General features: G+C 36.3%; 1 protein-coding gene across 5 annotated transcripts in view; it reads right to left on the minus strand.

Moving 5' to 3' along the window:
* nsl1 (non-specific lethal 1) overlaps positions 1 to 13,222 on the minus strand; it is a 39,707-nt gene that overhangs the window by 19,166 nt on the left and 7,319 nt on the right. For all 5 annotated transcript variants that reach the window (XM_017617777.1, XM_017617773.1, XM_017617776.1 and 2 more), the window contains 4 exons: positions 5,858 to 7,406; positions 2,412 to 3,579; positions 1,888 to 2,313; positions 1,290 to 1,450 (listed from right to left, as the gene is read on the minus strand). In XM_017617777.1, coding sequence (XP_017473266.1) covers positions 1,290 to 1,450; positions 1,888 to 2,313; positions 2,412 to 3,579; positions 5,858 to 6,995 — 2,893 coding nt within the window. In that variant the 5' untranslated portion in view covers positions 6,996 to 7,406. The remainder of the gene's footprint in view (positions 1 to 1,289; positions 1,451 to 1,887; positions 2,314 to 2,411; positions 3,580 to 5,857; positions 7,407 to 13,222) is intronic.

The following is a 13,222-nucleotide window of genomic DNA, read 5'->3' on the forward strand; positions in this document are numbered from 1 at the left end:
TTTAAATACCTTTTATGCGACGTATATAATGGACCCCCTTTTAAAACAATTTTTAAATAAACGCCATTTAAAAAAATATGTATATATATTTTTATATATTTTTTGGTTATTAGGTATTTCTGGCTTACAAATTTAAAAAAAAGGAGAAAATTATGTACACCAAGTGAAACCCCCCTAATTACCTTTATTTTGACGTCATTAGTATTTTAATAGGTTATGTTGTTCAGAAGGTATTAATATTTAAAAAATCAAAAAACTTAACTTTAAGCATTGATATCTTCTTTATTTTTTACTTCCGTCAGATAAAGTAGCGGTAGCACAAAAAGTTCTATCGAACCACATTTTTTGTTTTTGCAGAGCTAGATTGTTGATATTCTATGTAGACTTATGTGCACGGAGCGGCCTCGGACAATTTCTGATCAAATCCTGCAGTACAAGGAACAGGCTAACTGTCGGCAACTTGGTTGCAGGTTTGGATTATCAAAGACACAAACCAAATTCAGTCAAAAAAAAGGGGTTGCATTCCCATAAACTCCAAATAGAAGTGGTGTTTATGGTGAATTTAACGAAAATTGTTTGTATGGCAAACTCCGAGTTTAAGAGCAGAGTTTAGCGTTAAACTCCAAAATGGCCCATAAACTCTAGTTAATGGCTGATCGTGAAAATAGTATCAAGCTCGATAAAATAAAAAATAAAAATAATTATAATTTTAAAACACAAAGTGTAGATCACAAGATTTTAGAAGCCCTGAATTTTTAAAGCAAAATCAGAAAATTAATTTTTACAAAATATGAAAGATCTCACGTTGGAAAATTGGTAATCAGTAAACCGCTAAAGAAAGTAAACAGTAACACAAGATCAAAAAGATTCCTGTACAATTCAGTTAATTGTAGTTAAGGCAAAAAAAATATACATATGTTAATCTGATTTAAAGTACAAAAGTTTTAAAATTCATAAAATGCCAGCGCAGTAAATTTTTCTGAACTTATTGTCAATAATTTAGGTTGTTTATGTTTAAATGCATGTTTCTATACTGAACTTGATTATTAATTTTGTCAACCCCTTGCTTCCAACTTTCATCGATGGAGTACAGAAGCTGAAAAATATAGCATAATTGGGAAAACCTGGCGTTTTAAGATCCTTAAGCTTAATATTAATTCAAGTCGCGACCTAAAACAAATAAAACTATTTCCATTTTCAGTGGAGATCGCGGATAGTGCGAGCGATTCATGTCTTCTTCTTGGGTAATGTCTTATAAAATATATTTCGTTACAATTCATATGACTTACCTTCACGAAAGCTTAAAACAGGATGATAACCGGGATCCAGTAGCGCTATTCTATCTGCCATCATCATTGTATCTGGAGGATCTCGCGGCGCCGTTGGGTCTGTTCGGCCTGTACACAGCGCGCAGGGATTAAAAGGCCATTGGCAGCCACATTTTATGTTGCTGAAATAATAAAGCATCATGAAGTAAGATGCACACAAATTCCAAAATAATATACACATTTGTGCATACATATGTACTATCAAGAATGCTCATCAACGAAACGATATCAAACTCAATAAAATTGTTATTAAATCGGCAATGAGCAAAATTAGCTTTACAAAATAATTTCCATACTTTCAGGGCTAAATTAATGTAACAAAACTAAATCGTTAATGTTGAAACGAAATAGATCATCAATCGGTAACATTGAAACAAAATAAATCAACGAAAGGCTTTTGTTGTAAACCATTGCCAGATTTCTTTTCGTTAAAAACCAAAATAGAATTAGATATTTTGATAACTATCAAAACGATAAAAATTAAATCATTTCAACAGAAACGATTGTTTTTTTTTGAAAAAGTTAAAATTAATGATAATTCTATAAATAGCTGATATACCTTGGTCGAGCAGCCTTCTTTGAAATTGTGTGGAGACTCTGCGTTTGTAATAATTTACGTTTCCGGAATAACGATGGTACAAAGCCCCGAGTACGCGCCGCTCCTATCAAGCCTGCTTCTTCACTTTCAATGGCGTCAAATTTGACACCGGTGTTACCCAACATATTCCCTTTATACCCATTAACAGATGATGTTGTCGTATTAAGTGTAGCTACCTCAATTGATTTGAGATTGCCAGCATGAATAGTTGCACACTGCTCATCTAAGCCAGACGCCACCGCACCTTTGGTCCGTACAACCTCCTGTCGCAGTTCTGTATGCTGCCGTATTTTAATTTCTAAATCCGCGATCTGAGAAAGTAGCCATGACCAGCGAGCAGCTATAGCAGCGCGGTCACGTGAATACCGCCATGCAGCACGTTTAGCGCTTTATAGATGAAAAGAAATAAAAAATACACATATACACATATTATAAGTTTTTACGCAAAACGCCTTCTAGACACATACTAACAAATCAATACTTACATAGCCAATGGTTGTTGTATCTGATTATTGTAGGTAACCATTTCGTCCGCAGATTCACCACCAGAACTGGATTCCGTTGCATCTGAGTCCATCGCAGTCTGCACTTCACGCATCTCAGTTTGCAGTAGACCAGCGACTTGTGCCATCTCTTCGCTGACATTAATGTCATAGTGGGGTACCACAACTTCGCCTTTGCGTTCAGCCGTCGATGCAATTGCTGTTGTCGCAGCAGATGTCGACGCAGCTGCTTGCATTTCTTGCAAAAGCGCCTTTTTTGTTTTGCGTGGCAATTGCGTATTCGCGGCATTCAAACTACTATTCGCGGACACCATACACAGTTGTTGCGCAGTTGAAGAATGTTCCAAGCGCCGCAACATCGATGACATTTGCGTTGATGCTACGGGATTCTTTTCTTCAGCCCAATTGTCGGCAGGTGGACGTGCCGCAATGACACTAATGGCCGTATCTGAGCGCAAAAGATCTGATGTGTTATTCATTGGGCCACCTTTTCCAGCAGATATGCGAGCTGTCCATTCAAATAAACCGGCTATTTCTTCACTGCAGTGCTTGCTCATATACCGAGCTTGAAGTTTACGCATACGCCGTAATAGAAAATCGATTCTACGATGCATGGCTTGTTGATTGCGTTCGATTTCACTTTGCATATCCTTCAGCGGATTGGGTTTAGTCGATGTAGATGCTGGCTGACTACTGACCTCATCATAGTTGAGGGTATACTCCTCGTTAAAGAGCACATTTAAGTCGCAGAGCGTATCAGCGCCAGCGCTGCCATCGAAACCTTTAAGCACTTTCAACACTTCCTCAATATCTTGATCCTCCAACTCACCAGCTCCAGTCTCTTTCATGAATGCCGGTGGCAAATTCGTGCTGTTCAATGTATTAGCTGACGAGGTGCTGCTCTGTGGCGTAAATGTGTGTTGCTGCGGTAAGTGTTGTTGTTGATGTATTTGGTGCGATAGAGGTGTTGGTGGGGTTTGTTGTAATTGCTGCTGCAGCTGTTGTACTTGCTGCTGTTGAGTTTGCTGCTTTATAGGTGTACGTGGTGGCGTTGTTACTATTGTAACCATCTCATCGCTAGCAGTTATTGGATTCAATACTTCACAGTTCGGAGAAGCAATCGCTGTACCATCAAGCTGGCTTAAGCGCTCTATAAATATAAAAATATTCTATTTATTAAATGAATATCATAGAAAAAGGAACAAATAATTAAAATTTATAAGAATTACTCCAAAGACCTTCTGAAAAACAACCTACAAAAGCCCTTCTATGGGTAGCGATTGCAAAAGGCCTTCAATTTGTGCCACTCTAAACAAAAAAGAAAGGAGAAAGGAATGCAAAGGGGAAGGCGTTTTAGAAGGGCTGGTGGTTCCTAAAATTATCTATTGGGCTTATATAAGAACGTACATGTAATTAAATATCCGCCGTGTGTTTGGTTGGCAACACTGCTAGTGTAGTTGGACAAAGCTTTGCTTTCTAGTTCGTCTTTGCTTAACACAAACTGATGGTAATAACTCAGAAGATAAGTAAAGCCATTCCAAGAGGCCTACCCAAGAAGGGCTAACAAAGTGCTTCCTTGCATGCCTTCTAGAAGGGCTTATCCATTTACAATTTACACGAATGCTTAAATTTATATTATTTAGATGAAATGCCGAACGATTTTCCGCCATCCCTTGTCAAATTTGGTTTGGAGACAAACCAGTTTCGGCGTTGTTCCATCTTCGGTGTAACTTTTCCATTGTGTCCAAACCAAATTTGACAAGGGATGACGGAAAATAGTTCCACATTACATCACACTCCTACCCTCTCGGACACACCAACAACGAAAATGTGAATATTATTTAGCATTGCAAGTGAATTTCAATAAACATTTTAAGTTGCAATAACACATATCTATCTATAGATATAACTTTTGAACCGCGACACAGAATCGCACGAAATTTTGTACACATATTTCTTTTTAACACGGGAAGTTTATAGGAATAGTTTTATTTGCAACTATGTAGTCAATTTTGCAAGGGCCCGTGTGGAACCTCCCATTGGCCTGAAATTTTTAATCAGCTATAACTTCAGAACCATAAGCCAACAGAACTTAAAATTTGGTACGAAGATATGTCTATGGTAGGTGCTAATAGTAAGGTATATTTAAAGGGGCGTGGCACATCCCATAGGCGTGTAATTTTTTATCAGCTATAAGTTTGGAAGCATAAGTCACAGCGATTTTATTACTAAAATAAGCAATACCATATAATAAAACGAAAATTTTTATCGTAAAAGTATACTTTCCAATAATACCCCAAACTTGTAGCCTTTGAAATTAAATCATGCATGTTATACCATGTTCTGACCGACATCGAAAACATATTTTCGTTGGTAAAACTGGTTTTCGACCTAAAACTTGTATTTTCGTCCATGTAAAATCTGTCAAACTAGTTTTCGCTGAAAACCACTTGAAAACTCACGTTCCACTCATTCCAATCGGTGTCTGCACTAGTTTTTGTCGATTATTCATCGAAGTGGAAGGCATATTTTATCATATTTAATACGTCATTTCGGATTTATTGTTAACTGGCTTTCCAAAATAAAGTAAGCNCATATTTTATCATATTTAATACGTCATTTCGGATTTATTGTTAACTGGCTGTCCAAAATAAAGTAAGCATGGAAGTAAAAGGTTGTTAATGAAAAGAAATTGAAGGAAAAGTATTTTGGTTTTGTTTTTGTGTAGTAAAACTGTAAACAAAGGATGAAAGAAATGTCAACGAAAACACCAACAGTCGGTGTGAACAGCCTTCAGCCCACAATCCCAAAACTCGTTTTCAAGGTGTTTTCGTTGTCGGTCAGAACATGGTATTAATGTAGCCTCACCACAAATTAAGCCCTGCCAAAACGGCTATTCTATCAAACACAGTCGACAAGCTTAAGTAACGGTAAGCCCAAGAAACGTTCAAAGGGATAGTGGCATTATTTGACACCACCGCAGCTTCTAAATACCGGATGTTCGCGGGTTTCTCTGCCACAACCAGATAGAATCTAGCAGACTTTTGGCCAAGCAATAAAAGTTTAATAAAACATGAGATTTTTTATTTACCAACTTGAAACTTGTACTTTAATTTACTAAAATTTGATGGGAAAACGGCCATGATTTTTTCTAAAGACCTGGATTAAAAAGTTAAAAATTTTGGTGAAAATTTTTTCAAATTTGTTGAATTTTCGCGAGTTTACCAGCAAATAAACTGATAGTTTCTCTGTTATCAGTTTCTCGAGAACGGGATCGATTTCAAGTAAACCCTGGCAAGTTCGAGCTCGTACGGGATCGCAATTGGTGTATAGTATTAATGATTATTTCGTAACATCGAGTGCAGTAAAGAATACAAAATATACCAACCAAGATGATTATTTTGGGTACCCCAATAATTAACACTTACCTTCGAGATTATCTTCTACTTCAGAGGCAGTCATTGTTGAGTCGGTACTAATTGGGGGCAGAACGTCGACTGACAATATTTGCAAACGTGTTGCACTTTCTAGTTTCTGATTAGTCACTTGCACTTTTTCCGTCTCGACTTGCAACTCTTCTGTTGAAATTTTTGTTGAAACTACCGTGGAATTACTGCTGGCTCTTGTTGCCCCTTCCTCACTAAGCTTTTTCTTTTCAATTGCCGCTGTTACTTTTTGTGCCGGTGCTTTTGTGGCTGCAATAAAACTCTCACTTTTCTTCCCGCTTCCGCTGTCAAGCCCTGAATCCATACGCTGCAGCTCGTCTTGCACTTTAATGGAATCTGTACTAGCGTTCGTTTCTCTCGCTTCACTGTCACCACCTTTGGTTATTGCTAAATCTTTCGATTCCAGCGATGCGTTTGAGACGTTTTCTTCTTTCGTTAAGTCCTGCACTGGCTTACGTATGCACACTTTCGTTGTGATGCTCTCTTCGATATCGTTCGTCAAGTCGGCCAAGAGCTGCTCCGTTGACTTACTTTTACAACTTATACTTGCATTATTGTTATTGTTGAAATTTGATTCGACATCTTTTTGTCGAGTTTCACACGCCACTTCATCGGAAAATATGGTGTCAACCAAATTTTTGTCATTACCGCAATCGATGTTTTTGTTATGCAAATTTCCGCTCAGGCCTATTGACTCATTATTGTGTCTACCGTCCTCATGCGTATGTTTGCTGTTGCCATCGTTTTCCCCGTCGGCCACACTATTAGCAGAATTTTTTGGTGCTGTTGAAGTGTTTGTCACCTCTTTCTCTATTGGTGGTGGCGAAACAGAAGCAGTGGGTGTAACAGCTTGTTCAAATACTCGTTGATAAGCGTCCTTCGACCTTGTTAAACGCGGCGAAATTGACGCTGACGACGATGGAATCGGAGTAGATATGGAACACCTTCGAGCTCTTTTCTCCTTGTGCTCATTGTTATTGCAGCCAGTGATTATCGTTGACGGTGTGAGCAACCCAGTGTCACTGGCATCTTTGTTTGTGCGAGTCGAAGGTGTGACTTTTGCAGTCGAGTTGGTTAGCTTTTCTGTGGGGCTAATGGGCTCGCTGAGCGCTGGTGCCATAATGCTACCGGATGCTGCTTCATCTGGCTTCTCAATGGTCGCGTCGTCAGCAACAGCTTCGATGCTGGCAGGTAGAGCGTCTGTCAATGTATTGACGCTGTTGCCACCATCGGCCACCAGATCGTCGTCGTCAACGGCACCCCGACTGCTACCAACTCTTTGACTGCGCCTGCGATTTGCGCGCGTCGTTGTCTCTGTTGAGTTCTCAATTTTTAATGTTATTAGTTAGATATATGATGTTATAACTTTACTGGCAGGAGGATTTAATAAGCGCTTTGGTATCCCTTGCCAATGACAGCTTTCGGTCTGATCAGTGTATCCTTAACCGGACTAAAATTTATTCTCTTCTTCTTCCTGCAGGCAAACGCTAACCCTCTATGTGCGATTAAGGTATGAAATGATGAAGACTTCCTGAAACGGGAAACAAGAAATCAGAATTCGTGTTTTATACAAAAAAAATTGTAGTAATATGAGAAAGAAAATAAAATAAAAAATAAATGCAGTGTTTTAATAAAAAGTTCATTGCACCTCCGTGATGCTACATGCTATAGTAAAAGAAAACTAAAAGTTCGTACCTAGGGCTATTACCGTTTTGAATCTAGTAATGCATTTTAAGGTGCACCTCAACATTTTTTTTGAAATGTCAGCTAGGCTACCCTGGCCCTCAAGGCCTAATTTGTATGTACAGTTACGATCACTGAAATAGTAGTGCGCAGTTGTGAGATGCATTATGCCCTTGATGTCGCATACTACACTTTTTTTTTAATTATCATCTTTAGTGTATGATTTAACTCTATGCAAATTTCAAACCGTTCAACAGCTACGGTTTAAGTTTTTAAAAGTATCCCCTGTTGTAAACGGCATTTAAGGCGAGCAGTGAGATAGTAGCGCATAACAAGAAAAAAATCGCAAAATTTAACTTCTATTGCAAATATTTTAGTTTTTGGAATAAGAAGTAAGTTTAATGACTTGGTTTGTTATACATTTAGCCGGAATAGACAAAAACGCATTTCTGTAATTTTTAAGGGTACGAAGTCTGCACCGAGGTCACGAAAAACATGAAATTACTAAAACCCTTATTAAAAAATGGGGAAAACATATAAAGAAGTGGAAAAAATTGGTGGATGTTCAGCCTCCATGATTCGAAATACGTTAATGTATCAAAATAAACCTGAAAACGGGGTGGTAAGCAGAAATTATCAACGCCTAACATACGGCAAATTATTAAATATTCGAAGACTCGTCCCACAATGTCAGCTTTAGAAAGTTTGGATAACCTAAAGTTACCATGTAGTGTTCACACAGTAAAGAGACAGCTCCAAGAACACAAACTTTGTGCTAGAAGTCCACGTAAAGTACCGCTTTTGAAAAAATCAAGTGATACGCAAACCAGATTTTGCCAAAAAACACATGGATTCGCCTTTTCGGAAGCGGAGGAACACTCTGTGGACGGATGAATCAAAAATTTTTATATACGGTGGTAAATNGTAATGCATTTTAAGGTGCACCTCAACATTTTTTTTGAAATGTCAGCTAGGCTACCCTGGCCCTCAAGGCCTAATTTGTATGTACAGTTACGATCACTGAAATAGTAGTGCGCAGTTGTGAGATGCATTATGCCCTTGATGTCGCATACTACACTTTTTTTTTAATTATCATCTTTAGTGTATGATTTAACTCTATGCAAATTTCAAACCGTTCAACAGGTACGGTTTAATTTTTTTAGAAGTATCCTCTGCTGTAAACGGCATTTAAGGCGAGCAGTGAGATAGTAGCACATAACAAAAAAAAAATCGCAAAATTTAACTTCAATTGCATNTATGATTTAACTCTATGCAAATTTCAAACCGTTCAACAGCTACGGTTTAAGTTTTTAAAAGTATCCCCTGTTGTAAACGGCATTTAAGGCGAGCAGTGAGATAGTAGCGCATAACAAGAAAAAAATCGCAAAATTTAACTTCTATTGCAAATATTTTAGTTTTTGGAATAAGAAGTAAGTTTAATGACTTGGTTTGTTATACATTTAGCCGGAATAGACAAAAACGCATTTCTGTAATTTTTAAGGGTACGAAGTCTGCACCGAGGTCACGAAAAACATGAAATTACTAAAACCCTTATTAAAAAATGGGGAAAACATATAAAGAAGTGGAAAAAATTGGTGGATGTTCAGCCTCCATGATTCGAAATACGTTAATGTATCAAAATAAACCTGAAAACGGGGTGGTAAGCAGAAATTATCAACGCCTAACATACGGCAAATTATTAAATATTCGAAGACTCGTCCCACAATGTCAGCTTTAGAAAGTTTGGATAACCTAAAGTTACCATGTAGTGTTCACACAGTAAAGAGACAGCTCCAAGAACACAAACTTTGTGCTAGAAGTCCACGTAAAGTACCGCTTTTGAAAAAATCAAGTGATACGCAAACCAGATTTTGCCAAAAAACACATGGATTCGCCTTTTCGGAAGCGGAGGAACACTCTGTGGACGGATGAATCAAAAATTTTTATATACGGTGGTAAATGCTCGGCAGTTCGTAAGGCGCCCCCAAATATGGAATATCATTCAGTATTATGGTATGGGGATGTTTTTTTCATATCATGGTGTGGTGCCGAATATATTGGATAAAAACTATCAAGGACCAGAATAAGTACGTAAAAACAATGAAGGATGTTATGCTTCCTGCAACCTTAAGAAAACCGTATGGGATCTAGGAAAGATGTCAACGCCTCGAAGACTCCAAGAGAAATCGTTATGCAGCAGTGATTAAAAACAACGGTCATGCTACCAAATACCAAGTAATTGTGCTAAATTTTAGTATTAATCTTAACATTTTAATACAAATTTAAAACTTTTTGTTATGTACTTTTATGCTCGCAGTAGTTTCCATGAAAACACATCTTACATGAACTAATTTTTTTAGTGTTTATATAAATAAAACTCTTTTGACCGCACATTTAGTTATGAAATTGTCCTTCAGTTTTTCAGTATAATGAATGCAACTATTATTTTGGTTTTCTAGTAATTTAAAAATATGTTAACCGTAAGTGCACACTACTATTTTAGTGCTCGCAGCTGTACATATGTAGGTTTGGTATGTATGTATGTATGTAGATATGTATACACATATGTATGTTTGTCGATTGCAATAATAAAACTGGAGTATTGAATGATTTACATACAAAGAATGTAGTGTCGTCGATGCTCAAGTATAAAACTGGGACCTATCGCAGAATTCGTCGCAGGTTCGAATTTCGTGATGTCTAAGAAAATTATATCACAAAAAGCGAACAGCTTCAAACATTTGNGGGACCTATCGCAGAATTCGTCGCAGGTTCGAATTTCGTGATGTCTAAGATGTCTATTAGGGATGGGAGTTTTATACGAATAATGCGAATTTTCTAATCTAGAGATTACCTAACAATAAAATTGTTTGTCTATTACTGGTGTTTTACTACACTGGTCGACAGAAGGAGAGTGATATGCTTCCGTGGAAGCAAGTAAAATAGTAGCTTCAGGCTGCCGCTGTATAAAAGGGAAATAGATAAGAATAATATCTTTTATAAGGAATTAAAATGTTACAATGAACACCTCAAATAAAAAATTGTGAAAGCGTTGGTACCTTCAAAAGGCTGCAACATGATCACTGTAGAACATTGGCTATTAGATAGAAAGGCCCGGCATGGAGACTAGTCCCCTTCCATCCGTATGAAATAGAAAGGCATGGAAGCTAGTCATTTCCGTCCGATCAAATAGTGCGACTCTGGATCTCGTCCATTCAGATCGCCTGTCGGTAGAGAAGTATATAAGAGGCGGCCCTTTCCAACCACCCAGTTGTGGCGGCTCTGGAAATCATACTCTTAGACCGCATGTCCTACGTGATATATTTACGGTACTGCTTGGAATCACGTCCATTCAAACAGCATCGAGAATATGCTATCTTAGTAATTATACACAAACTATTTTATAGCTTAGAAGGAAAAGTGTAAAAGGTTAACTTATTTTAAGTTTTAATTATAATTGCGCTTTTATTATATATTAATTTTGCAATATATATTATATATATATATATACATAGGTCAATTGACTCTAATAAATAAATAAATAAATATTGAGCATTATTGAATCATGTTCTTTAGTGTCAAAGTCCTTTGAAGATCCTTGTGAAATCCTGGGAGACTTTAAAATTGGACAGTTAAAACAGTATCCAGCTATCCAGTACCTGTTTAAAAAAAAGAAATGGTGGTGTGGTCCTCATTCTTCCAATTAATCTAGTGGTATAATCATTTTTTGCTTCAAAATCATGATTCAATAATAGAAAGGTTTTGTAATAAAACAGGCTTCTCGCTCCCACACATAAAATCGGCTCCTTTACTTGTGCAGAATGTTGCTCACTCTACAGTTTCTAGTTATAAAATAGTAGTAAAACTAAAAATTCTTCATACTAAGGGCCGGTTGGTCAATGTCTGGTTATCACTACCACTACACTATCGACGATTTCGACATCATGCATGTAACATGTGATCGATAAAGCAGTAGTTGTGCTTAACCGGAGCTTCTACCTCCGATTTGTGCTAATCAGACATTGAACAACCGGCCCTAAATATTTGTTGGCATAACCTTCGTTTGCGTAAATTTCTGGAACAAGTCTAGAATAGCGACTGTTTAGCTATGAAATAACCAATAGTGCCGATTGATAGAACTTTTTACACTGATTTCAACGATACCAAATTTATTTGGCGCAGGTAATATACAAAGAAGATATAAGAGGTTCATTTGCTTTGTTTACTTATATTTTTTATTATCTCTTAATTCTTAAAACCCAAAAGTAGATCATGATAAAATATGTATATCGAATTAAAGATAATAGCTTGTACTTTCTAAATAATATAAATTTCTTTACCATTAATCATGCAGTTTTTTTCAAAAAAGGTTTTTATGTTCGTTTTTTAGTGGTTTTGGTTTAAATATAAAAAAAAAACAATTTCAATTATGTATATCAGCTAAAAGATAAATTGATTATCTTTATGATGACGTTATTAGTTTTTAATCGGTTATGTGGTTCATAAGATATTAATATTAAAAAAAATCTAAGAATTTAATTGTAACCTTTGAAAACGTCTTTATATTTTACTTGCGCTAAATAATTTTGACATGGTTGAAATGAGCGTAAAAAAGTTCTTTTGATCTGCATTTTTGTTTTTGCATAGCTGAACGGTCGGTATTCTAGATTTGATCCAGGAAATGACGAATAACTTAAATTAAAAATCTATATTTTAACATATTGCTTAGTATTTCCATTAAAACACCAAATATATTGCAAATTCACATATAATTAATAATACACATTTTACTTCTAATTGTATACTTTGCGCACTTTCTTAGTACCTTTCTACTACCGTTTGCGCAAAAGGCGACCACATTCTTCCCCTTTCACCTACTTCCAAAATACAAATCTAGATAAAGGAGTGTCAAATTTTAGCTGTCACGAATTACATAACCTTGTGTTATTGAATCATGGTTCAAAATTATGGGGGATGTTAGAGGGGTAAAGGTGAAAATTTCATAATCAGCCTTATCATAACTTTCATTTTCCCCTTACCGGTTCACTTTTCAATTTTGGTTTCCATATATTTACTATGGGCGGATGTCGAATTTTCGGGTGAAACTCAGGATAAGGCTGAAAAAACTTTTCATTTTAAATATAATGTTATATAAGTAGTTATGCACGTTATAAATTGGCCATACTTGTGAGAAATCGTGAACTGAAAACATTTTTCAAAATTTCACCTGAAATTACGATTCTGTTTTCAAATGAAAATGAAGTCTAGAAAAAAGAAGTCTGATGAAGAGATGTGGTGATCTCCGAAATAGCTGCTATAACTTCTACCGCTTAGACTTGGTTGCTTTTTGAATTTTTCCTTATAAACAATCGTGGTACAAAGCTCAATAAAAATATTAAAAATAAAAAGTTAATAAGCCACAATAACATTGACGAAAATATACTTGTTTGTAAAAAATTTGTCACCGTGAAATTTCTTCTTTTAAGTTTGGTGGCTTTGAGAAAGATAAGCACGGCAGTTTGCTCAAAATTAAAACAAAAGTATTGGCACAGAGAATTTTTCGCAATGTATTCTAATTTCTTTTCGTTAATTTTTCATATAAAAGTATTGTTCACACCAGAGTTGTGAAAAATGCATTAAAGGTTGTACCATTAAGCAATAAAG

This window comes from Rhagoletis zephyria, unplaced genomic scaffold, assembly GCF_001687245.7.
Source record: "Rhagoletis zephyria isolate East Lansing unplaced genomic scaffold, Rhagoletis_zephyria_1.1 Rzeph_scaffold_01486, whole genome shotgun sequence".
NCBI classification, from domain to species: domain Eukaryota; kingdom Metazoa; phylum Arthropoda; class Insecta; order Diptera; family Tephritidae; genus Rhagoletis; species Rhagoletis zephyria.